The sequence below is a fragment of the Drosophila ficusphila genome, unplaced genomic scaffold (genome assembly GCF_018152265.1).
Source record: "Drosophila ficusphila isolate 14025-0441.05 unplaced genomic scaffold, ASM1815226v1 contig_127, whole genome shotgun sequence".
NCBI classification, from domain to species: domain Eukaryota; kingdom Metazoa; phylum Arthropoda; class Insecta; order Diptera; family Drosophilidae; genus Drosophila; species Drosophila ficusphila.
The window spans coordinates 2,558,118-2,585,348 of record NW_025064016.1 but is presented as its reverse complement, the minus strand read 5'-3'; the positions used below and the strand labels follow the sequence as shown (position 1 = coordinate 2,585,348).

The 27,231-nt window shown below is 41.9% G+C and overlaps 1 protein-coding gene across 3 annotated transcripts in view; it reads left to right on the top strand.

Moving 5' to 3' along the window:
- LOC108095087 (insulin-like growth factor-binding protein complex acid labile subunit) overlaps window positions 1-22,724 on the top strand; it is a 58,605-nt gene extending 35,881 nt beyond the window's left edge. For all 3 annotated transcript variants that reach the window (XM_017196023.2, XM_017196022.2, XM_017196019.2), the window contains 12 exons: window positions 12,715-12,847; window positions 14,505-14,705; window positions 15,996-16,123; window positions 16,928-17,071; window positions 17,147-17,251; window positions 17,317-17,443; window positions 17,551-17,747; window positions 17,905-18,060; window positions 19,109-19,255; window positions 19,418-19,580; window positions 19,845-19,976; window positions 21,174-22,724. In XM_017196023.2, the coding sequence (XP_017051512.1) occupies window positions 12,715-12,847; window positions 14,505-14,705; window positions 15,996-16,123; window positions 16,928-17,071; window positions 17,147-17,251; window positions 17,317-17,443; window positions 17,551-17,747; window positions 17,905-18,060; window positions 19,109-19,255; window positions 19,418-19,580; window positions 19,845-19,976; window positions 21,174-21,757 (2,217 nt within the window). In that variant the 3' untranslated portion in view covers window positions 21,758-22,724. The remainder of the gene's footprint in view (window positions 1-12,714; window positions 12,848-14,504; window positions 14,706-15,995; window positions 16,124-16,927; window positions 17,072-17,146; window positions 17,252-17,316; window positions 17,444-17,550; window positions 17,748-17,904; window positions 18,061-19,108; window positions 19,256-19,417; window positions 19,581-19,844; window positions 19,977-21,173) is intronic.
- The last annotated feature ends 4,507 nt before the right edge of the window (window positions 22,725-27,231 follow it).

The window sequence follows — 27,231 nt, the reverse complement described above, 5'->3', positions numbered from 1 at the left end:
CCAACAGCTCGAAAGTATTTTACCAACTATTTGAGTGGCGGAGATGGAGGCGGAAAACTCTGAGAAGAAAAGGAGCTTTAATTGTGGGGGTCCTGTGAGAGAAAAATGGCTTGTAATAAATCTCGGCGTTCACTCACGGAAACGGGGCCAGGCGGTAAAATGCGAGTATCCTTAAAGATAAGACCCACTACAGGCGCTTATCTGGGCGTGAATGCCATGATGCCAAATCCCTTGTCGGCAATTCGAAACATTTAAACATTGAGTCGGCGACTGAGACTGCGACTGCCTCTCCTGGCTTCTCGTCCTGGCAACGCCCGTTGGGTTCCCTGTTATGGCCATCCTGGCCAGTTTCTAATCTATAAAAAACCAACCCCCCACATATGCGTGTGGCTGCACAAAGGAAAAAATATCAAAAGTAATATATTTAGGGAGATATATTTCCATGAGATTTTTGGAAAGCATTTTGGGGAATCAAGGTAGCTTTTACCTAATTAAAAAAAGTTTAAAAATATGAGGAAATGGATTTATTTTAGATGTGATATAAAAATCTATGTATGTACATTTCTCCCAGTGAAAAATTGGCTGCGAAGGCGAAAGTAATGTTCTGACAGCCGCCTTCCAAACTGTTGCGTTGGCCTGACAGATAAATTTTCGCTCCTTGTTTCGGTTTCCAGGAACAGTACATTAGGGGCATTAAGTTAAAGGACACCCACGGAAAGGTATCGTGCGACATGTGTCATGTGCCTTTGAGGCATTTAAATCGTTCACACCGCACTTATCCCATTTTTTGTTCTATCAACTCACAAATATTAACTTTCAATTACCAGATGACAAAATCAGGTTAAGTGTGGGCGAAAATGACGCTCAACATCAAAAGGAAGCCTAATAAGGCTATCCAATATTTGACAGAGAAGAAACATTAATGCTTTTGAGGCTAATTGATTGGAGGTCTCCGAAAACCGCAGACGAAAATCTGCTTCAAGGACTCTGCGGTTTCGCCAACATACGCAATTAGCTCTGAGGAAAGATCTTCTAATACGCACTTGACAGATTATTTATATAGCCTAGAAAGTGGCTCTTAATGTCTAATCAAATATGCCAATAGCGGCCTTGCTTTTCCCAAACAAACAGTTAAGACCGAAAGGCGTACGCATAACTTTAAGTCACTTAAGCTTCAATAGCAAATATTTCGTCTTCTCTTTTAAAACTAGCCGGGTGGAATGTATTTACTTGTCTCTTCAAGTACAATTGACAGATTATTTGGATAGTCTGACAAGTTGTTTCCAATGTCTAATCAAATATGAGGCCAGCGATGAAGTGCGGCTTTGGCTTTTCCCGTTCGCATTCTCCAGAACAAACAGTGCGGCCCACGAGGCGTATGCGCAATGCACAGACGTCAAAGTAAATTTTGCGAAATTCCGCTTGAATTGCGCACTGATGATGACAACGAACAAGAATAGTAGCGGAAAACGGAAACACCGTAGAGCAGGGATGGGGGTGGGGTTGGGAAATTCCAAAACTGGGTGAGTGTTGGGTTGAGTTTGGGAATGTTCGGGAAATGGGGCACAACAAAAAAAGAGTCCTGTCTGACTCGGTTACAGCGCAAATCGGTAAATTGCAAAAACATGTTGCCAACGCTGGTGTGAGCGAGAGGCTCCTTGATTGTGTTTTGGTTGGCAGTCTTCCCGTAGCCGTTGAATGACTGATGAATGAGCCGAAGTGCAGGCCCCCCGAGTGTAAGACTTTGAGTATATGAGTTAACGTCGACGCTCGAAAGCGAGAAAAGCATGCAAACAATGCCGTTAAAAGTGGGCGGAAAGGGGAAAGGCGAAGTGGGTGGAAAAAGCGGAAAACTGGCAAAGTGGTGATGGCGGAAAATGGGCAGTGACAGGGACAGAGAGACAGGACTCGTCGTCCTCGCAGACAGAGAAGGAGACAGCGAGTCATGGATTTCTCACGTGCTTCTTGTTCCACATCTCTGGCATGCCCTTTTTGCTAATTAGAAAATATTTGCCGTGGCAAAGGAGCTTTTAAAGTGAAAAATTAGTCAGTTTAAAGCAGGCAGGGTATAAAAAACCAAAGTAGTTTACTGTTCGTAGCTTTTAAATAAAGAATTTTCGGTTTTATCTTATGGTGGTTATAACTCCATTATTTTTCGCTATTTTTCAAAGATCAAAACTCCATCTCCAGCAAAAAACATAAAGCGGACCCAATAAATAAACTTTAATCTGTTATCGATGCAGTGCTCTTGCTATTTTATTATCTCTTCCCGCGTATTTTTTAAACTATGCCACATATATCAAAAACTCCCATGCTGACCCGCGTTCCTGTGCCAAGCATCTCATAAATAATTTCAATTCCAGCGTCGACTAAATTGAATTTTTAATCATTATGCGAACAGCAACCCCATCGCTTGGGTAATATCTCATAATGTGAGTGTGAGTGTGTACAAGTGAGTCATAAAACGAAATTACCCGCATATATCAGAGCATTTTGGCTCAAGGAATCTGCAGAGCGAAAGCGGAGAGAAAAAAGCAACACCAGAGACTAGAAATGTAGTTTTTAATTAAAACTAGCATCTAGTTAATGGGCCAGTTTACAGCCAATGCTGTTAACACTTTCTCCCCCAGTTTCTGGGATTTTCTTTCCGCAACAAACTCACTCGGCTGAGCGGTTTAAAGACGCTTTAATGGGGGGTGAATGAATTTTTGGGGGGTGGGGAATTGAAGACCTCGGGTGCGGTTGTTGCCATTCCGTCGCGCATCTGAGATTGCAGTAGCCAAAAGCGAGATGAACAATGGCGGTGGGGATTTCCATCTAAGCCCGAAAGCTTTAAATGCGCACTTTGACACACACTCGCGCGTGGGGAAAACGTAGAAGAGCAGACACCAGCATTATTGGCACACCGCAGGCACCACATGGCGTATGAGCAACGCGCTGCCATTCGCCATACGCCGTTCGCCATTCACCATTCACCATTTACCATCCACCAGTCGCCAGTCGCCATTTACCAGGCCTTCAGCGTTGGCTTATCTGTCCAGCTGCACAACGACTAATAAATGTGTGTAAATTAGTTATCAAACCCGGCGGATGCGGAAGGGTCCCGCGCTTAATCATAACCTCGCCTTAATTAATACGATTCTCCTGAAGCCCGCATTATGCCAGCCGGCTTAGAGTTGATTAATTTTTCTGCAGTGCGGTCGAAAAGATAAGTTCGCTCAAAGGAAAGAATGTGGGAGGAACATATGTTAAAAATATGCTTATAAAATAAAAGAGAACCCTTTAAAGTGAAGTAGGAAAGAGAGTCATATGTGCTATTATCTAATAAATAAATTCATAAAAAAAGAATTATAAATTAAATTAAAATTAATTACTTCATCTTGGTCACTTATCGAGTACTTGAGTCTGCCATTGAATGTTTTATTTTGTCGCGATACTCGACCGGCAAAGAAGAGCCATTAATCATTTTGCTTGCGGTAATTTATGCAGTCTGAAATGCCATAAATGACGCGGGATTCCCAGCTTTATTCTCGGTCTATCAAAACCCGGTTCAATTGCGAGTGCTTGTCAAAATGCCCATTAATTCATTCAACTTTGGCCAAACTAAGCGGGCATTGTTCGGTGGATCGGGGAAATTCCCTCCCGAATTTGCATTCATCAATTTGCTACCCAAGTTGCTCTCCCAGCTTATTATTTCAATCAATTGCGGAAGGATGGAGCGGAAAGCAGCAGGGCAGGGCAACAGACTCAGTGAACCGATGATGACCTGCTTTTTGTGTCATCCCACTGCCCTTCGCCTCGTTATGGCATTTTGTTCGAATTGACGTGAAAAGAAAATATGTTTTCCACAGCTTCTGCTTTTCCCCGTGGCTCCTGTGAATGCCTTCGCTAATTTATCAATGGCAAACATTTTGCAATGGTAAGTAATATTTTTCCCATTCCCATTCCCTTTTCCCGTTTTCAGTTTCCGAGACTTGAAAGGAGGCCAAGGACCCTTGGACTGTGTCGTCATTTAATATTTATAACAAAAGCTGAAGGCCACTCGAACGCATTTAACTTCTGCCAACGGACTGTCACGGAGCGGCTTTTTAATTACGTTTTCGGATTGCCAGAACCTCAAACCGCTTTCTTGCTGTTCAAATATTTGCCGCATAACATTTTTACGAGGCATTTTTCCATTAAGACTTCCCTTTTACCCCTTTGCTGTTTTTCTGCCCGAGTGAGTAGTGTGTGTGTGTCGCATTGTATTGACTTTTAAACACATCGACCGCAAATACCGCATCGGATATATGGGAAAACTCAATCAAACTGTTAATCGACTTGTGGCACAACGGCAGGACCCCTCCGCAGGATCTCAGTCGTGCGTGGGTGGAGCACTCACGTCACCCTTTTGATTGTTTTTCCATGAATTTCCAACCATAAAATGTCAATAATATGTTTGCTGTAGGCTCACCCAACCTCCGGCCTTCGCATCGCAAAAAACTCCGTACGTATTTGCGATGCTTTCGTGGGACGGTCTCTCCATTTCATCCTGGCATTCAGGCATCCTGGCATCCAGGAGCCATCAACTCTCGGCAATCGACCTGTTCAGTGTCAATAGGCAATAATAAATATTGAAACGTGTGGCGATGAAATTGAACAGCTTCATTCGCTTTGAGTGGGCCGCAGAAAGGGGTCAAGTGGATAGGCTCTGATTTGATGGAGTTTAAACAACTCAATTCCATTAACAGGTCACCGAATGAAAAAGTGATGCCTTTGCCGTACTAATAAAAAGGGATTTTTGATTTCAATTTACGGGACATTTTTTGCCATATGAGGAATACCTTTATTTAATATTAATATAGCAGCTTGCAAAGTTTTTTCAAAATGGCTTATTAAAAGCTATTCTGGTACTTTGATTTTATATTTTTGAAAACCACTTTGTGATTAGAACCACCTTTAATTATAGAGACCAGACTGTCCATTCCCATTAATGTTTTAGATGCCGATTCAGCCTTGACACAAAAAGGTTTCATTTTTGTCTCGAGCTCACCTGGCTTGGCAACGCCTGCAGATGGCATATCATGTTCGACTTTTCCAATTGTCCTTGCGGCGTAGAGTAAGTTTCCACCCACAAATCGACAGCAATTTGATTCAACCATTCGGTTAACAGCTCTCGCAGAGCCAAAGGTCTCCGATGTCTGCTTTTCAGAACGTAAAGAGCCATCCAGCTGAAAGTCTGTGATTTAATTGGAGTGACTCGGCGTCTCGAATAAGTTAAATTAAACGAATCTAATGAAGAGACAGTCGCATGTGCTGCCAAGAGATAGACGACTTAGCCGGAGGACCCAACCCACGAGGCACTTCCTTTTGTGTCCCTTTGCAGGACTTGCCACAATGAGGTGGTGTGTGTGTGTGTGTGCTATTTTGTGGGGAGCGGTGGCCAAATGAACAAGCGGAAACAATTAGCGTTGTAGCGTTATTTGTAACATGCTGTTTGTGAATCCCACCGCCCCGTGTGCCTCTCCGTAATTAAGAGACTCATTAAAAAATGATAAATTTAAATGGAAACATCTTCTGGGCGGCCCTTGCATTTGCCCCACGGCTTTTGTGCGTCCGCAGACAGTCTCGAGTGCCCTTAAAGCATCTCGACTCCCTGGCTTAATTGAAAAATTTGCTTTGCGAAATTTAAAGCCGGAGCAAAGTTTCGCCCGGCAACTCAAATAGAGAAGGGAAACAACAGGGGATCGGAGCTCCTTTGTAATCGACAAATTGGCGCCTTTGCCGAGAGCAAAGCTGACAAATCGAAAAGTTTCGCCAAAGGTCCAACTTTGGATTGTTGTGTGCGAACAGAGAGAAAGTTTTCTGCATTCCGGTTTGCCGAATTCCACTGACGTTTTCCTTGCCACACGACTGTTTAAGCCATTTACAGAATTACCTGTTAAAGCGCATCCGTCCTGGCCGGCAATTGAATAAAAATAAAATCCGCATTCTGAGCGCTGTCAGCTCAAGTGGCATTAAAGGGCATTTAAAATTAAAGCTCCCGCCACACGGAAAGTGCATTAAAATCAGTGGACTGTGCGTCCAGGTGCGAGGATAATTAAAAGTTAAGCGAGGGGAAGGAACAACAACATTTTGAGGCGGGTCCTTAATTCAATCAACGAGCTATTATTACGCCATAATCCTGCTCTGCGCTTCGTGCAGTTCGTACTTCCTCGGCGTTTCAGTAGCATTTGCAATTCAATTAAGGCGAGGCTGGAAAGGGGGCCAAAAACAATGCACTCACGCGGCGTGAAGCGTTAAAAATGCAATCAGAGGGCAAACAAAGCGCACAAAAGGAGCCGCAACTGTGACCATGACCAGACTCAGACTCATACTCCGACTCAGACTCAGACGCAGGTAGGAACTAAAGCCGGACAGGTGCTTCGACTGTATATATCCAAAGCTCCTCCCCTTTTCCCTCACTCCGCCGACCAAAGGAAAACCGCGACGAAGACGATGACGACGTCGCTGAAAGTTAATATCTTGCCACGCTCGGCCAAGTGAAACACAAAACAGTCTGTCCGTAAGTGGAAGTGGAAGTGAAGGGTTCTTGAAATACCAACTCGGGTAAGAAGCTGGCCCAGGGAGGTTGGCCACACGCAGTTGCTGAATTTCGAGCCGGTGAAAGGTAAATGGATTCATCGAAAATGCTCTTTAATGCCGCCGAAGATCAATAAGGCGGGGAACTAATTGGAATCAATATCTGAGCGAGGAAAGCAGCAGGGATGCACTGCGAAAAAAGTGTCGGAAATATTTACAAGTTTTTGTTACAAAAGAAATGGATATTAAACCAATTTTATTTTAATTAAAAGTACTCAGTTTAACGAATGTAAATATACTTTAATCACACAACACAAAAACATTGAGTAAAAAAGTGTTTATTCTGTCAGCCACTCATATAAACCAAAAGAAATTGAAATATGTACATTTTACAAATATTTTTATTTATTTCTTTACCAAAAGAGTAATACATAAAATGATATCAACATACAAGTTTTTATAGAGACAATATGCAAATTTATTGAATACGAGTACTCAACCGATTAAAACATGATTTAATTTAATTTATGCAATTAGATTTTAAAATCGTATTTGCATTTTTGTTCGAGTTCATTTTTTCCTGCCAATGTCTGTGGTCAAGGTGTGTGCGTGTGTGCGGTTGTGTGGGTGTGTTGGTGTACAGGAGGTGGGGGACACTAATCCCTGTTTCAGGCATCATTGCCTCAAAAGATTGCTGCTCATTTGGCGTGCCTAATTGGCCAATGTCAGCTTAATGTCGTCCCCACCGCTTTGGCCTTTGCCCCCTTACTTTCTCCTTCCACTTCGACGGACTTCCGCCTAGAAATCACACATACACAAACACACTTAAACTGATTCACAGACAGCCACACCGACAGTGTCTGTGTGTTTCGTGTGGGTGTGGCCGAAACTAATCGCATTGACCAAATGACCCAAAAAACAAGCGACAAAATCTGCAGCTGATTGCACACACCCTGAGGTTATCCTGGCAATTTTATATAAATTTCCTCGTGTCCACACACCAAGGCAATTACATGAAAATTCTCACATTTAAGTGTGTGAAATAAATCAGGAGGAAATACGTTATTGTTGTAGTAAAGAGACACCAGAGCAAGGAGGACGTGCCCGTGGCTTGAAAAAACAACAATTACACGTGTGTCCACCCACTTCCATTCCAATTTAGCCCAGATACAGATGTATCCATAAACGGCAATTTGGTTTTCCCATGTAAATCCCCCAGAAGGTCACCAAGCGGTCGGCGTGGCTTAAAGCTCTTCAGCGGTTTGCCTGGCTTAGCTTTATGGCCAGATGGCATGCGATGTGCCCTGGCCAACGGACAGCACGTGGCCAATTCCGAGAGCAGCTCTTGTTCCCACTCCTGCTTCTGCTTGTATCCCATCCTATCCTGGCTGATCCTGTCCAAGGACATGGCGCTCTCCTCGCTCTCATGCACCGCACGTTCTGCAGCTAATCGCTCAAGTCCTTTATGCCCTCGGCAGGCAGGAGCACTTTCGTGACCATGCAGTCCTGTGTCTATCATCCCGGTGGAAAGGCTCCTCCATGGATTTGCAAACTTAGAGAAAAGCCTAAACCGAAATTTCATATAAAAACCAAGAATGTAACTTATACATGTATTTAAGTTAAGGGCGCTTATAATAAATTATTCAATGAAAAGTATTTATAGTCCATTAATGGTTCCTATATTTTCTTGATGTTCTCTCTTTTTATATTTTTCTCCCAGTGCATTCTAGCTGAACATAACCACGCATCGCCATTGCCACTTTGCTCAATCCGAGCAGCTTACTTGGCAGCCGCGAGCATAGAATTTGTGGCTCGAAATTGATAAAAATGTTTGTCCTGCTCGCCACACAAAAGGATTCCAAATGGCCAAATTTAGCGAGCAAAGCGAGAGTGCTAAATATTCAAGTGGTATACATTTGGGCTTAGCTAAATATGAAATATGTGCTTAACCCTTCATCTGTGTGCAAATTTCTTTTCGTGGGATGTTTTTCAACCAAAGCCCTGATACAAATTACTTTCATATTTATCTGCAATTGATTGCAATTTTTTATTAAAATTTCGCCAGATCAACAGTTTTTGCTTAGTAAATCACCCAACATTTCCACGTCTGCCCGCACTGATGACGGTTATAATTTAAAAAGAACAGCCAACAAAAAAGGAGCTGACGCCTGAGAGCCATAAATTAAATGTCAGGTTGAAATATCAGAAACTGAAGTATGAAATATACGTAGGCTTTAAAATAATTTTGAGGCGCATTAAACAAAGGGCCGACCCGAAAACAATAATAAAAAAAACCAATGCTCAGTCCCAAATATATATTATATTGTAATATAATTTCTCGAGCGTAAATCTAATTTATCAATTTATGTGAGGGCAAAAAAAAAAACTTTTGGCAAGCCCGGCCAACAAAAAATCCCGTCAAACGGAGTCCGAAATTTATTTTGTTACCAACAATTTTGTTTCGGGTCCTGACCTGCGATTGTTGGCCTTCATTGCCAGCACGTTGGCCTTGTGTGTGTGGTGTGGTGTGTGTATATATACGTATATATGAAACGTGTCCGGGGCCTTGCAGTAATTGGCAATAAATGTGTTCATGAATTTTAATGTTGCCCTCGTCGGTCAGCGAAAGGCGCAAATCGGCCACGCCCGCCATCGGGCATAATTCATAATGTTATGCCAGATGCTTGTTGTGTTTTTTTTTTTTTTGTATTTTCCTGGAGGCCATAGCCTCTTCGAGGGACTTTAACGTAATTTGATTTTGCTCCCTGGGCGAATATTGAGATTTATTTGGTTTTGAATTGAGCCGGCTTCTCGGCTCATCCCCTCCTGAGTTTAAGCAAACTTAATACCGTTCAGTTGGCCGGCAAATGAGAGTTTATTGTGTGTGTAATTTGAGCGAAAGGAATGCTTCAACCACTTCCGTTTTGGCTTAGCCCGATGGTTTGGGTAGAGTTGCCTTTGATTTATCATATTCAATTACAAAAGTAACGAACGTATTAAATGCCACATCCGGCGGCCGTTCCAGGAGGCGTATGAGTAATTTTCTCCAGCCCTTTCTCTATTTTATCCACTTGGCCTTTGCTTCCGGCCTTCGCTTCTGTTTGCCCTCTGGAGTGGGCAGCGGGCCAAACAAATTTGCCAATGTTTAAATAGCAAACGTTTTGCTGCTGAAAGCCGATATCAACAACTACTCAGGATGCTCCCTTCGCGGCCCACAACTCTTTGGCCACTCGGCCACTTCGCGTGCACAATTCGCCATCTGCAGACGACTAAAAGTTGGCCGAAAGTCCAAGTGGAGCGTGTAGGCCGTCAGCTGCTGGCCATGTATTTGTTGTTTCTGTTCCGAAGTGAGTGGCTCCCCTTCCGCCTTCCAGTTCTACGGCTAACGGCTCAGACAGATGCTGATTTCTGGGCCATCCATCTCCAACTGAATTCGGTTTACCAAAGAAATGTGATTAAGTTTTGGTTTTGAATGTAAATAACTTCTGCTTAAGGCGCGACCATCGAACTTAAATTGTTTCTAAAGCTGTAGACATTGGCGGTTCAAGGATTTGGGTAAGAACAGGAACCTTCACAAAAAATAAACATTTTAATACAAATGTCTCAAAATGCTTTCTTGAAAACGTATTTAAGGGTATGCCACTTTGGAATCGGACGAAAATTGGCAAAGTTAATGGTTGTGGACCTCAAGACCCAGGTCTCCAATCAGCAAAAACTTGGAAAAATCTGACATGCTGTTCATGTCGAAAAGTCGACCATCGGGAAATGGAAAACTTTGAATGGACGCAAGCGATTACAAACCTTAGAGATATGCCACTTCAACGGGAAAATAAAAGATATGGCTTTGAAGATGCCAGTTAGGTCTGCTTGGCACACCACAAAACCAAAAACCGATCACAAAAAATACCACAAGAAATGGAAGACTTTGAATGCAGTTCGATCAGAAATGCAATTAGCAACTTTAAAATCTGACTAAAATTGGGAAGTTAAAGCCCTTGGAAGCAATTTTGATTCTCTTTTGGTCAAAAAGTGTACCTTCACCAAAAATAAAATTTTGAGTGCAATAACAGCACCTAAAAGTGAACCGGTCTAAAAATTAGTTAAAGCAGTGATTTGTTTAACAGCTTGAATGCGAATCTAATTTGTATCTGAAATATTTATAGTTACGGTTTTGAAGATTTAGTTTTATGGCCGATTAAATGCAATAGGCCACGGAAATACGATTTAGATTTATTTTGATGTCCTAAATCCACCGCATTATTTCCCAGGTGTGACACCCAATTTGAATTTAAATTTCCGCCTTGAGGAACTCGTATGCAACAAGAATTTATATTCGGGTAGAGCGCCACTTTTCCTCCGTACTACTATACAACTTTACATTTTTGAATGCAGTTTTTGGGAACTTTATTGTGAGTTATGTCCCATGTAAAAATGGGTGTGAGCGTGCGAATAAAAAGCTGGGAGTGCGCCTTTGGAACTTTTCGCCGACTTGAGTGGAAAAAACTGTCCTGACGGCGGAGTTGCGCCGGAGGCTGTCGCAATTTTTCACTTTTACCGCAGCAACTTTGCAGGAATATTACTCAGACGGGCCCAGCGGCAATATCCTGACAACAAATCCGGCGAGCACAACTAAGGTGCCGACTATGAGCCGGCGACTTGACAGTTGCTGCCTGCCAGACAACTCCTTTGGTCCTCCGCAGAATCCCGCCACTGCGATCCTGCCAAATATGTAAAATGAAAAATATGCTGCACATAAATCCTTAGGATTTCGCTTGTCCCCAGAAAAGTCTGCAAGGGAAAGCCGACGCGTCCAAGCCAAAAATTCTCCCAGCTGAAATTTAATTTCCCAATGCATTCGCAGGTCTTGGCTTTTAGGCAAATTGGAAATGGTTAACATGACACACAGAGACAAATATATATTTGGGCAAAAACAAATAATTTTGTAAATAAATATTTTAAAGTTTATAGTTAAAATATTATTATCAACAACTAACAGCCCAAAAATTTGAATTGTTATAAGCATTAATACAATAAATTTTAAAATGATAATAGTACAACTTATTAAAAAATTAGTTTAGGTTAACATTTAAAAATCTACTAAAGGCCTACAATACCTTGAAATTTTCTAGGTAATTTATGGATAAATAATCCGATAAATATTTTTTTTTCATTTTCTGCGGATTTTTTTGCTACAACCTTTGATCTTGCGTTTGTTTTTTGTGTTGTTTCCTTACCACAATGTGCTGCGGCTAATTTATGCAGCACGCTGGACTGTTGGGCTGCATGGGAACCGCAGGACCTGCACCACAGTTTATCGTTGGCCGCGGCGCACAAGTGTCCTAGTGCCGGCGACCACAAATCACCGAGGTCAACACGGCGTATACGCAATGCAAACACCCTAGCCAAACAAAACGAAACTATGTAACAAAACCACTGAACTTAAACCAAATAAAAAAAAGAAGTATAGTATAGTATGGTATAGTGCAGCAACCACTGGCGGAGCAGCTGAAACCATGTCAACATGTGACACCACGTTGATTTCAATTTGAATGGGTATTTGGTGGCTGTTAGGTGGAGTGTGTGGGAGTGTGGTTTTATATATAGATTAGCAGCTGCGGTAATTGAAAGCAGAGAGCGAAGAGGTGAAAAGTTAAATTAGTCCAGCCAGTCGTTCAATCACCAAGCAATCCAATTTAAGTGGGGATAATTAGAGGATGAATTTACGGCTTCGTTAGGTTTCACCAAAAGGCATTGAAAATAAATTAAAGCAAGATAAATTGTATTGGGTTAAATATAATGATTTATTCTAAGCCTTTATACACATAAACAGAAGCTATACTGCAATTCCCACAGAATGCTTTGAATGAGTAATAATTGCTAATCGTTTAAACTTAAGAACTTAGTTTAAATAACTTTTCCGGTAACATTAATTTAAGTATTTTACGTCTCATTTCAATAAGTAGCTTTTATCCGTAAAACCTTTAGTCTAGATTAAAATTCACATTCATTTCCTGTAAAGAAACTTGGAAAGGAAGGTCGAAAGGAAGAAACCACTAATTGCATTGACTAACCACTGACTCAGATGCTGAACTAACTCTGGTCCTTTCTCCTCTTTTCTTTCATTCTTTTTATCCTGCGGCTTGTCCTTGACAGATGCTGTTCAAGTGGCTCCTGTTCAGCCTGTGCATAATGCCGGCGATGTTCAGCAACACGAGGAGGAAGTGCCCCATTGAATGCCAATGCAGCATGGACGACTTGGATCGTTATCAGGCCATCTGCACAAAAGGTAAGTGGCGCAATAAATGCAAAAGGCGGAACCGATACGGGTGTGGCTGGAGCTCGGTGAAACCCCAGTAAATGCTCGGAAAATTATGCAAAAGAAAAGGGGGCGGGGGTTTTGGAATAAAGCTTAAAACCCGATAAGGCGGTCTCCGCTGGATACTATCATAATTACACATCCAGCGGTGATGCGATTCCTCGATTGGCGCAAATTCGCTGCTCACACGCAATCCACGGATGTTGGGGGATCCCCCGGACATTACTTTTAAAGCTCGCCCATTTATTTCCCTTAAATGTCTGACAATTTCAATTTGTTCAACTGTCATTTGCCGTCGTCGCTGTGGCTGGGGAATTTTTTCTTCGATTTCCCCTTCTGGCTCATCTGCTCTTCGTTCGCCCCCCAAAAAATCTATAATTTCAATTTAACGCTTGTTTGGCCAGCACTCACATATAGTAAGTCCTCGAATTGCTTTGAATGCGGTGCTTCTGTCGTTTTAATTTCACTTCAGAAACTGTTGGGCTTCTAATAATTGCCATGGCTTAGATTTGGCACTAGAAATTGGATAAAAATTCAAGATGTTGGATTTTAATTGTGTTGAAATAATTGTAAAAAGTGCCTCAAATGAAAACAAGTTAGTCTGCCTGAACAAAAAAAAATAAATGCTTTCTTGCAGGAATTTTTGGAAATCAAATGTTTTCAGCTAGAAAGACTATCAATTAAATAATACAAAATATACGCATGAGCAAACCTTATCTTTTAAATCCCAACAAATAAAAAAAAAAAAAACAAAAAGGAATGATTCTTAAGACCCGTTGTACTTTCCAAATCCAAAAACCCTCTGTAATAAATTCAACTAAGTTTCTAGGAATACCTGCAGCTAAGCTAAGCAACCCTATCTTTTATCCCAACACGCCCCCTCCAAAAAATAAAACTGGGTGCGCGTAAATAAAATATGTTAACAATCAGTGTTAATGCTCAGCATTTTTATGAAAATTCCCGCAGCGTGCTCGGCCAACATAAAACCGCTGCAACAACAACCCCGTCGAATACAATGAGGTCATTATAATGCAACTTCGCCCCTTAGACATTCACTTGTCCATGGAGCACAGCCATGCAAAATGCATAAAGCCCAGATCCGAAGCCCCAACAAAAAAAAAAATAACACAATGGAAGTGAGCGAAGAGTAGAAATTGTGCTGCATACAAATGCTATGTTAATGGTGACTGGGATCCGTTTAGTTGGTTGTACTCACAGTTACTCGGCAAATTCTAAATAGATGCTATGCCAATGGCCGACATTGTTGGCATACAATAGTTCAACAAGAGGTAGAACCCGCTGGGTCTGCAATTAATGATCTTGTTAGCAGTGTAACCGGGGCTGTATATTTAGAAAATTATTATAACTAGCTTTTCTATATTTTGGAATAACATACAACATGATTATTATTTGAATACATTGAATAAAACACCTTTCAAAGAATATTTTATGATTTTTGAACTTTTTAGCTTTTTAAAAAAAATTAAAATTCAACCAACGTAAATTGTTTCACTGCAAAGTTAGCTTAACAACCGAGAGCCGCATAAAATTAGTTCAAGTATCCTTGACGCCGCCACTCGACCTCAACTATTTTTAACTGTTGTGGTTTTATTTGTTTATTTAACAGGAGGTCTGAACTCACTGCTCTCGCCCAATGAGTTGGACATTGATGTTAAGGTTATTATCATTCGGGGCCCACGGAATTCCATTACAATCGGACCTGCTCTGAGGCAGTTCATGAAACTGGAGATCCTGCGCATCACGGACTCCAATCTGCCGGCAATCGGAGCCGAGTCGTTTTGGGGCCTCAAGTATCTGCGGATATTAGGTGAGTAATCAATGCCTTTACGAGTCGGAACTCTTAAATTCACCCCGACAGACATTAATCCAAAAAGGGGCAGCGATTTCAATTTAAGCAGCTACGCGCTCTTAAAAGCCGGCTCGCTGATATGCAAATAATACGGGAACAATCGGAAGAAAGGCGCGGGTGTGGCGATGCGGTTGTCCTGCAGCCTCGTAAAATGCGAAACGCAAACGAAAAGGCAAATAAAGCAGCGGACGCGTCGCAAAACGTTAAATGAGCATACCAGTGGCAGGCCGAGAAAGGACATCACAGGATAACGCAGGTTTCACATTTCGTGGAAGAGTCCTTCCACTTTTTTAATGCAGTTTGTGAGGGGAATAGCCAAATGAGGAGTTTTCTTAAGAGAAGAAGTGATACCCTTGATACTAAAAGTAAAAGAACTGTGCGTTAGTTATATTATTTTAAATAACTATTAAGTATACAGAACTTTTTAGCAATCTGATAAACACAATCAAAAGTTCCAAGCAGCTAATACCAAATCAATGTAAAAGAGCATTTCCGCTTCGCTTTCGCACCGCTCAGCGATTGTTGTCTTGTCAATAAAATTGAAATTGATGCGCCAAACAGCAGAAAGCGCCCAAAAAATAAAATAAGATTGGAAGCCTTCCTGGCGGAGGCAGAAAGCAAGTGTAAAGCCAACGAAAGCAATGCTCCGATATCGTTGGGGCTTTAAACTTGTTTATTTGTGCTTTATGTGGGCCACCCCCCGCTGGCGGTTTTTACAGCCACGGCACTGCCCCCCAATTATTTACATGCTCGGATCTTATTTTTTCGGCTCTGCCCCCTCAGCCATTGGTGTTTCATTCGCCTGTCGGGGAGTTGTACATGCTACATGCTACAAAAACAGAGTTACGCTGCAGTTCAGGATTTTTTTGTTCCGGGCTGCCAGCAAAGAGCAGCGAAACAATTGGTATTTCTTTTGGCCTCGCTTTTCCTCTTTTCCTCCTATTTCTATTTAAATTAATTTTGCTGTATGTTTAAGGGGGCTTGGCAGCAAGTACTCTGTTTCTGGTTCTTTGCTAGACAATGGGGCGTATGTGTAATGTGTTTTTTGTTTGCTTTAGCTGAGTCAATAGGACCGGAAGAGTGCTCGTTTAAAAAGTCTTTAATCCCAGACAATCTCAAACAAAGTTTAATAATTACGCAACAATGTATGTTTTTCACATTATTTATTCCGCATATCACCCTGACGACTGTCATTAACAAAAAATAACGAATAAAATCCGCGATTGCCGCTACTCATGTCTGTTGCAGATCTTTCCAAGAACAACATAACGAACATCACGGAGAACAACTTTCGGGGCCAGGATAATCTACTGGAACTGGATTTATCGAAAAATAAAATTTTACGCATGGCCAGCTCAACTTTTCGCCATTTGACGGTGAGTATATGGCGAGTGGTTGACTGATATCCTTTGTTTGCAACCGTCAGATTCGCGGTCTTTGACATTGAATCTCATTATGTAATTTATGGAGTTATGAAACTTCGTTAACAGGGAAAAAAGAGACTGTTGAATGAATAAGGGACATTGAAAAATATTTTAAACCTTGGGTGAATTTGTACTTCAATGAATAAATCAAATTAAAATCCAACAAATAGTGAAAAGGCAATCAGTATCCCCACTATTTTAGTCGATGGCTGTAATTGCTTATTTACAGCACTTGTTTTTGAGCCCCGTCAGAAGCAAGTTTTATCTCCAAGATGATTGCAATTTTCGCACGAGTTCATTTGGCGCGCTTGTAATAAATTGTGTGGCATTTTTAATAGCCTTGTTGCCGCTGCAAATTTGTTGCCTACTTTTCGGGGCGCAAAAGGAAAAGTTCTACGTGCTTGAATTTAAGTTAGGTTCTCCTGGTCCACTTTCCCAATTTCCCACTTTTGCCAGCAACTGGCGGAAGTGCAAGTGCACAGAAGTTAGTTTCGTTGTCTTCAATGTGCTTTCGATTTTGTTTTGCGCTGCGCACTGCGCTCTGGTGACTTCCTTTCCCGCTTCGCTTTTCCGGGAAAAGCCAGTGCAGCGCTTGCAACTTTTTTGGCTCTTTCCGGACCCAGGCAATATTTGTCTGATTTATGAATTATTAGCCGTAGCCGTAGCCAAAGCAGTAGGGCCTGATCATAAAACATAGTTAATTCACTGCATGCCGTAGTAAACTTGGAAAATTGCTTCTTTGCCCCCCAAAAAAAGGATCTGCGTAGTCTTAATTTGGCCGACAACTCGATTGTGGAGCTCGTGCAGCGCAACTTCTTCATGCTGAGCAGACTCAAGTATCTGGATTTGAGCGGAAATCCGCTGCAGGATTTACAGCCGGATGTGTTTCGCGATGTGCCGGTAAGTTGACCATCCACCATTTATACTCGTATGCTTTGTTATGACAGCCAAACTGAGTGCATTGTTTTGTCGCAGGAACTGAAAGTGCTCAAGTGCCGCAACTGTCAGCTGAAAAAAATCAATCCGCAGATGTACAATTTATTGCCGCTCTTAAGCGAATTGGATTTGGGACGCAACGAGGTTTGTCTTCCCTACTTTTCCGCCCCTCCTCGTTGAGTTTTTCCAATTATTTTCTTTTCGCACAGTTCAAGTTCCTCGACAAGGATGAATTCCGGGATGTTAAGCGATTGACCAAAGTTCTGCTCGACGGCAATCAATTGTCCGTGGTGGTGGACCAACTCTTTCGCATGCAGAAGAGTCTTAATCACTTGGGTGCGCCATTGAAATTATACTCACTCCTTTTACGGTCTTTTAAAAACTCTGAATTGCTTTCCATTTCTTTTATTCTCTACTCGGGTTTTTCTTTTGAACCGAATTAGATTTATCGTACAACCGGTTGGCCAAAGTGCCCAATGACTCGTTTCTGCAGCTGACGAACTTGACCTTCTTGGACTTGTCCTACAACAAATTGGTGCGTCTGGAGCCGCAGTCAATTAGGAGTCTGAGCAATCTGCTAATCCTTAATATAAGTGGCAATGTGCTGATGGATCTGAGGGAAATGAGAGAAACCTTTGAGGTGAGTTTGAATCTGATTTCAAATAATAAATAAGTTGGGTGTGTTAAAAACCAGAACGTGATAACTGCAATACCTAATATATTTACATTTCTAAAATAAGAATTCTATTCTTATTGATTCTCCAATTGATTTATGCTTTTTTTTACCTTTTCTCCAGCTCATTCCCCAGCTGACCCACCTGGCAATCGCCGATATGGGAACAATGCCCATTGGACTGCTGCATCCTTTCAAGCAACTCAGATATCTCAATATCTCTGGAAATTCCTTGAACAACACGGCACTGGAGGTCATCGATCCGTGTCGAGAACTGGAGGTAAGTCACTCACAGAAGTTTGCTGCACCTGGGCAATAATTCAGGCTGGAATACCGTATATATTTGCCTCGTAGATCTATTGTCCTGCAGCCAGGACTGTTGATTCTTTCTGGCCAATTTGTAGAATATTTCACTGTGAAACATTGCCACAACGAGGGTATACACACACACAAACACACACACACAGAGGCACCATTACTGAAATTGCGGGTGGCAGAAAGGGGTATTTGCAGTTTTCGTTAGCGTTTGCCCTTTCTGTTTATACATTTGTGACAACAGTCGAAAGCCGTGGCTTTATTCCGTTCCCCAGCCAGAGGGATTCATGGTCGGTCCGTCTGTGTGTCACCCAGCTTTCTGTTTGTGCCCCACGTCTGTCAGACGGCCCCTCTCTATATCCCCCCATATATCCCCTGACTGGTGGTGTCCTTGCACTCTTCTTGCGGATTGTTTTCGGTGCCGTGATGGAGATCCTTTTGTTGCCACAGTCCTGCCATCGAATTTGCTGTTATTGTTGCCGTTGACTATGGCAAATTTATTGGGGCCCAACAAAAGCATCAGCAGCCTGAAAACCAACAACAATCATTTTATAGCCATTAAGCCTTTCATTTTAATTGAATTTAATTGTGTATACACTTCACTCAAGCCATTTGGGTTCCATTATTGTGGAAGGCCCAAAAATTTTCAGGTTATTTTCCTTGATTCCCTGAGTTTTCTAAACACTCAAGACCAGCGGATCAAATATCTCAAAACAATTAAAAAGAAAAGTTAAAAAATATTTAATTTATTCATTCAAACATTTTAAGTAATACTCAGCTATAAACTATATTTCCTATTGGTTTCCTCCTTAAAATATTTATCGTTTAAACTATTATTTTTAAGTGTAAGCATGCGTGTTTCCTAAGCTAATTGTCATTTAACAACCAGAGTTTTCCAATAAAAATTAAACTTTGTTTGAAATCCTCTCTTCTTTTCCATTTCCCCCCTTGTAATGCACTTTTAATTGAACATTTCTGGCCATTTTCCTGGCCTTGTTTCTGTGTTTCAACAGTTTTTGGATTTATCTCGGAATCAATTACACGGCATCAGTGAGGACACAGCCCTCAGGATCCAAGGCATTCGCAACGTGCGACTCGACAACAATCCTTTGATATGCGACGAGTGTCACATGGGGAAATTAATAAATGTTGTGCGCCAAGTAAGTGGAATTGCAGTTGCAAACAAAATAAACGAAGCCCTCGGCACTGAAAATTCAATTTCAATTAGTTTTCAAAGCCTTTGGTGATTGACGATGCCTTACAACACCTTCATGACTCACTTTTCAATTTTCCGCCCTTCTCTGTGTTTCCCTTGTTTGCAGCTGCAGTGGAAATGGGATACGTATCCCATTTGCTTTTTGCCAAAAAGCCTGAGAGGTGCAGAAATAAATAATTTGGACATCAACGGGCTGCACACGTGCCTGACTTTCATCACCGACGAGGAGCAGAATGCCGCCAGCACTTCATATAACTTTCTTGAGCACGGTAAGGAATTTCTGAAAATAGCTTGGAGAATGTACTACATTCAGTTAAAAGACCAATTAAACCAAGTAGGTAACTGATGCAGGGCTAGATGAATACTTGACGGCATTATAAAGAAGAGCCAGGTTACCAAATCAAAACCATTTTAACTACAGTTTACCCCTTAAATAAAAGCAAAAGCTACCTTTATTTCCATTTAATCGTTTTGTTTTATAAGAAGAAAATGCAAAACCCTTAACATTTAAATCTCTGTTAATTAACCCACAGGCGGTCTCAATACTCTGGCCATTCTGGGTGGCATCATCTTTGTTCTAATTGCTGTCATTATACTTTCGCTGGTGGCCTGCTTCTCGAAAAATCGGGCTCGTTACTACACGAGAGAGGACCATCTGAATGGCAGTAAGTACAGATTAGCACCTGAATTTAAATTTAATTGCAGTTCGCGGAGGAGGGTGTCTTAAGCTCCGACTCCGGGCAATTTGCCAAGTGCAGGCGGTGAAATAAAAAGAAGAACGGGCCAAAGATATCCGGAAATTTATTTCCCGGATACTGGCACGCGCATGATTCACCAAATTAAAAAAGGAAAAAGTCGCCGCACTTAATTAATTACAAGAACGTGCTTCATTATGCCGGGTCTCCTTACCTACAACCCCCTAACCACCCACTCGCAACTTAATTGGGGAATAAATAAATTTCACACTGACCAAGTTCCGTTGCCGCCGGCGGGCGTTAATGTTTGTGCTCACCTGAAATTGGCGCTGGGGCATCCGCCATTCAGCAGAACGCACTCGAGGGAAGCCCCACACAAAAATAAGAGGCGCAAAAAGGGCAGAGGGCCGGCCAAAAGGAAAACAAAGGCAAACTTCTGAATTTACGCAATTGTAGCATTTCTGCACAAACAATAAAATGGCCTTAGAGGCTGTCGCCCTGCCACAACGAAAACTTTTTGCCGCACACCCAAATTCGATTCCCCCGATAAACGGAGAGAAAAAGCGCGCCGAGGGAAACAAAAAATTTTTCAGCTGACAGCAGGCAAAAACCGCTACCGCTTTCCCCACACTCCGGAAATGAGTTCTTAGAATTGAGAAAAATGTGGAAAACTATGACGCCGTCGAAGCCTTTCAGTGCCCCAGTTTGCAGTAGGGAACTTGAAGAAAAATTTAGATATGTTTCTGGAAACGGGAGATTATTCTTTTTTATTTAATGTTAAATGTGTTTTTGCAATAACAAAAATAGTACGACAATGTTTTGCTTTGCAATAAATTTTTTTTAAACAATTAATATGTATTTAAATTTGTATTATATTTCCGCAATTTATTTTGTAGGAAAAACTTAATTGGTGTTAAAATTGTATGCACCGAAATAGTCGGAAATATGATTACAAGATTTTTTAAGCAATTTATACTATAGTTTGATAATTAAGTTTTATTCTCAAAAATCTATATTTCGATTTAATTAAAATTTTCTTTAATTTTAGTACCAAAATAATATAAGTTTTTCTATTTTTATATTTACTCATTTAATTCTTGCAGTGCAGCTAGCCACTTGCTCCATAACTGGAACTCATTTTCTCCTCATTTTTTCTGTCTTCCGCAGGCGAGAGCAAGTGCCTGGAAAAGAACCTGGAGGCGACCACGATTACAACGCTGGGCAATGGCAGTTCGCCCACCACGACGACCACTCTGACCCTGGCCACCTCGCCGTCTGCGCAGAATGGGAAAAAATCGGGAGGAGAAGTCGTGGCTCTGAGTCCTGCCAACGGCAGTACGCCAGTTCACGGAACTCAGGGATTCCCCGAGGACAAGGGCAAGGAAATCAACTTCACCTTCCCCGTCGACGATCGCGTTTGCACAATTGACGAGCTGATGCCGCCGCCATCGAATCAGCATCCCAATATGGGCAGCCTGATGTACAGTGTCTCCCATTCGCCGAACTCGGCCACAACCCTGGCAGCCGTGGCAGCGGCGGCCACCGTCATTCCCCCCGGAGCTCCCTCACCGATGCCCATGCCCACGCCGGCGGAGGCGGTGGTCGTGGTGCTGCCACCGCCGCCACCACCACCGCAGCTGCACCAGCACCACCACCAACAGATGGACGGCAGCCTGGCCAGCTTGCGGGAGGTTCAGCAGCAGCTGGTGCATCTGAGCAGCACGCTGGAACCGCTGGTCAGCGTCAACTGACCCAGGGGAACCATGGGAGCCACCTCGTCCTCCGCCGCATCTGCAATCGCCATTGCATCCCCATCCGCGACCAGGTTTGCCAAGCAAACAGTTGGCACCACACCGACGTAGGCCGCTGGAGAGTTGTAGTTGGAGTTTGCAGTTTGTAGTTTGCAGTTTGCGCGGCAAACGTTACGGAAAACGGACGACGGGGCGTATAATTAATGGCCATGCGGGGTCGCATTGAAGTGCAGTAATTAGGATTTGAGTTTCGCAATTAAGTTCATTAATCACTCCAGACGACGATCATCATTATATTCCTCTTTTTTTTGGCCCATAACATCCCATTGGGATGCGGCAAAAATTAATCCATACTGCCATTCTCACAATTAACGAACTTTACCAGTGTTTCACTAAGATACTTGTAATCTAATTTTAATGTTTTTTATATGCGCATCTGTATATAAAACTGGTCTACGTTTAGGCGAGAAGAACCACGATTCATTTTTGACACATTTCAAATGTGATAAAACCGAACGTATTCTGTACATAAGTATTAAGGCAGACGAACCATAAAAACTGAGTGTGTAATCTTTAAGCGAACGACATAATGTTAAGCAACTTGTATATTTGGCCAATGCGATTCAAAATTGAGCAGCCGCTGTTTGAGAATTTAAAAAGTAAACATTAAAATAGCACGTAGTTAGAGGCATAGATTTCCCAAACACATACAATTACACATATAAACCTAGTGATTAAGGCATGTCAAAGATATAATGTTGAGAACCCAAATTAAAACCAAGTAAGCTGAAATCAGCAATCATTCAAATGGAACCCCCACTAGAAGCCCGAAACGATTTTAGGTTAACCCCCGAATCAATAACAGAACTTGGCATTTTCACGTATTCTTAAGTCGGAAAATTGTATTTATTTTACACAGCAATAACCGTAATCCATAATAAAGTGTGACTGTTTATGAAACCAAAAAGAGAAACGTGTCATTCGTGGAAACCGAAGGGAATCCGCAGAAAATGGTGGCGTCTTCCTGCCAGCAATTTATTTAATAAAAATTCACATTTACTGCACTGCACACTTGCATCACTTTGCGGTTTTCCGGTCTTGGCCCGGCGCCACCCCATCTATCTTATCCCATTGTGTGGCATCTGAAATTATGTTGGTAACATGTCGCCGAGCATGTGCTGCGTTTTTCCTGTTCTCCTCCGACCATCCAACTCGCCGATTTGGCAACCCTTCGCTTTCCGCCGACCGAGAATCGATTCCTAAGCGACCGCAAGGACGACACCAGGCTAAAACCAAACTCAACGCAAATGAAAATTGCTTCCGCTTCCGCGGTGGCTTGGATACGGCACTCGGATTGCCATTGTTGCTGATTCTGATTCTGATTGCATTGTGAGCACTGAGCGGGCTGCCGCGGCATCAGTTCGCTTTGATTTAGCTCGCCAAAGTTGGATGAAGAGGAAACTAGAACAGTCGATACTTTCAAAAGTAATTGGAGTGACGGTAATGTTGATTAATTTAGTCCGCTTTTGTGGTAAACAAATAAACATTGTGTAAAAAGAGTGCACCTCTTACAAATCCGTTTGCGCAAAGCCATAAATCTATATCCAAATATCTTAATGAATGATAGTATTCAAAATAGGTTTTATCTAATTTTAAATAGACTTAGCTTCAGAAATCTAAAGGGATTTTTCACGTGCTGCATTAACGAACTTAGTTCGCTGTGCTGTTTTATACAAGGTAAGAATATTTAAATAGACTCATTATGTATCGTGTGGCACATCCTACAGTCAGTTATCCATTATGCAAACTGAGCTGATCAATAAGCAGCCCAGTCGATGTGAAAAATGGCCTACCATTTTTTGTCCGATATATATATCTTAGAGACAATGTCCAGGGCGAGTCCGAAGCCCATTTATTGGCCGGGAAAACATTTGAATTTATGCATGAAGCTTGTAAAGGCCCTCAACTGGCGGCTGGCCCGAGTGTGCGGCCGGAGCATTGAAAATGCATTTCCAATTGCCGAGCAGTCAGTCGAGTGGCCAGGCGCATGCAAATTGAGCAGTGCGGTTGCAGCTCTCCAGATTGCACATCAATATTGCTACACTTGACACATCCGGACGGAAAGGCAGGAGCGAAGGAAGGAAGGCCGGACTGTCCGGTTCTGATTAACATTTGAAGTGTGCGATCCCTTCAGATGAGCCATCGAAGGGGTCCTAAATTGCCACTGGAGATTCTCCGGCGGAGGAGATGAAATTTGACTATTTTTCCATTTTTCTTAATTCGTTGCATCCGGGGCCCTCGAAGTCGAGCAGCTGCTGGCATTGCTCATACGCAGCGTGTGCACTCGGAGCGGTTATAAAAACTTTTACAACCACCCACTTACAGGCAATTGACGAAGGAAAATGGCAGCCACTCGGCTCCCATCTGCTCGGGAGCCATCAATTGATTTCCTCCTTTAATGCACAGAAGCTTCGACTTCCTCGGCTTTGTTCCCCGCTGACGGGGATATAAAATTTGCTCCGACTCCTTGCTTTTTATTACTTTCTCGTATGCCAGTGTGCAACAGTTGCGGTTCGATGTGTAAATTTAATCAGTCAGCTTACTCAACTTTGGTGCAGTGCAGCAGCAGGACCTCTGGATCCTTTCCTCGCATCCTTTCCGCGCCTCTGTCTCAGTTTGCTCCTTCCGCTGCGCTTTATTGGTTTACTTAGGTTGAGTGAGGAAAAATGTCGAAATTAAATTAAATTTCAGCCAGGTTAACTACCTCTTTTTAGCCGGGTTTTTATCTAGCTGATGCGATGATCAGAAAGGTTTAGTAATTTCTTTAAAAGTTATAGTTTTCTGCAAGGACTTTTAAGTTAAGCTTACATAAGCTGTAACAGCACTTATAACTTTTTAGAAACCAATTAAATAGCCATGAAATTCCCCAAAAAGTAAATAAGCCTTCTCTTTTCAATTAAATCACTTTAAATTATTTATTAAGTAGTCGCCCGCCTTCTCGACCCATCAATCATTATTCCTACCAACTAACATATTAAACCTTTCGTCTGGCTGCCATGACAAATCGTTTAAACACAATGACAGGCAATGTCTTCAGTTATAGCAATGTCAAGGCACGCATTTGTCAGTTCTAATTGCTTTTCAAAGCATTTGCAAAAGTTGCAAAGCAAAAACCATTAGGCTTTAACCTCTAACAGCTCCGGACAAAAACCACTGCTCATATCAAGGCTTCTGAATACGTTCCACACAGGAAGCGCAAATGAACAATTTGAATTGTCCACGGGGGCTCTGAATAAAAAGGGGGAAACGGAGCTGGGGGGCACCGAGATTTTTGCAACGCTTCGACACGTGTGACAAGCCTGCTGAGAAATGTCAGGACACGAATTTTATTATAGCAGAGCTGATGCTGTTATGCAGACAAAAAAAGGGAAATATATTTCAAAATAAATACAATTGTTTCATCAACATATGTACATTTTTAATATTAATTAATAGCAGGTGACTTAAATTATTTCCGTAAAAAGGAAAAATGAAATAAGCATAACTTGAAGGTTTGCAGATCGTATACATTTTTACATTTTAAGATCGCAGTAAAATGTATAAAAATTGATGATTTTTAAAAAAAATACAAAAAGTAATTAAATTTAGTTTTATTAAAAATACAAACGTATATTTTTTTCTCTGTGCACTAGGGTTGTAGGACATGGAAAAACTAAATTCAAAATCGAAAAGACTTTTTTGCGGTTCGTCCCAGATGCAAAACTATGCGCACCAAAACGAACGGAAAAAGAATTGCCGGCTATAGATTCAGACAGCCGCCGGATACTTTAAGGGCTTAAGGAATTAAGGTTAAAAGAGGGAAAACCTAAAGGAGAACCAATTAAAGCGTCTCAAGTGGCCAAACTTTAAGCCGACTTGAATAAAAGTTATGCGAATAATGCTCACCGCTCGATTTCCATCGATGAAGCAGCTAAACTTTTTGAGACACAAGACTCAAATTTAGAGAAATATATTTCTAGAATAACCCAAAAACGATGAGAGGACGAGACGTCAACATTTGGATACCTCAAGAAGGCAGCTGCCTCTCAGTTTGTTTGCCAAATGGCCGACGATATATTTTCACTGGCAGCTTGGCCAAAAGCGGTCCCTTGGGTGTTATTACCAACTTTTTGAAATTCATAAATTTTTGCGGTACAGATAAAATAATTTAAATGCCACACGTATAGCCTGGCCACTCCTTACGCATTTGGCTAATTTTGGGGATTTTTGGCAAAGTTGACTGTTTGTGGCAACTTTGGCCATTGGCCATAATCGTAGCGGCATAAATCCATACGCTACCTGGTAAGTGAAAGGCATAAATATCCAATACGAGGTACATATATCAAACAATGCTGTGGCTTCCATCTTTCACCCCGACTGCCATTTTTTACGCTCCACAGAGAATTACCCGCTGGGCTGGCTTCTCAGATTTATGATGAGACAAAGTTGCGCGCGTGTGTGACTCCATTAAATCCCTTAATAGGATAATGTGGCTTACGGAAATAGGCAGAGAGAAAACGTAGATATTGTCAAATTTATTTGACACCCGCTGACAGTCTGAAATGCAAATTTAAACCGGCCAAAGTACTTTAAAATGAAACGCCAGATCTGAAAATAGAGGCTTTTCCGCAGGGTGCTACTTTTTCAGAAGTATGTGATGAATGAAGTGAAGTTCTGCATACACCAAGTTGCAACAGTGTTGTGATATATTTGTGGCAAAAAATCCAGTAACATTTTATGAATTAAAAATATATTTTTAAAGTAATTTCATGTTTTTATGTTATTGAAATAAAATTGTATTTTATTATTATTATTTTTCTCACATTTTAAACGTTTTCTTTTTTGGGTTTTAAAGATGATACTGCATAACGAATGTAGGGGAATTTCTATTTTGTAAGTTTTATTCATGAAAGTCGGCTTAAAAATACCCAAGTTAGCAGCCCACACCCACTCACACTTGGAACACTGTGGCGCTGTGGCAACCCTAAACACGTGCTGGCTGCAAATATCGAGGACTACATGCAGTAGAGGCTCCATGGTACAACAATACGGATGAGCGAACTTAAGCACGCAGCTTTGTGTATTGAACATGTCATCGGCAAAATTTGTGTCAAAAACCCGACCGCAAACACAGTGTCCTGAAAGGAAAGAGGGAAAGGGGGTCGCTGCGGAGGAGTGGGACCTGGTACAGGTGCCTTCATTGCTGGCATTGTTGTGTGCGGCGGCCACTGCCGTTTTCAAAATATTTTCAGTTATGCTGCTTGCTGCCCTTTGTCCCCCTTTTAACACATTGCCCGCCACTTTTGTCCCCCTTCACCGCATGCCTCTGCTACGAACTTGGGTTCGGACTTGGCCTGCTGCTATACGCTACAGAGTATGCTATACATCAATTTAACAAGCAAGCATGCACCTGGGAAATTAGCCGGCAATAGTGG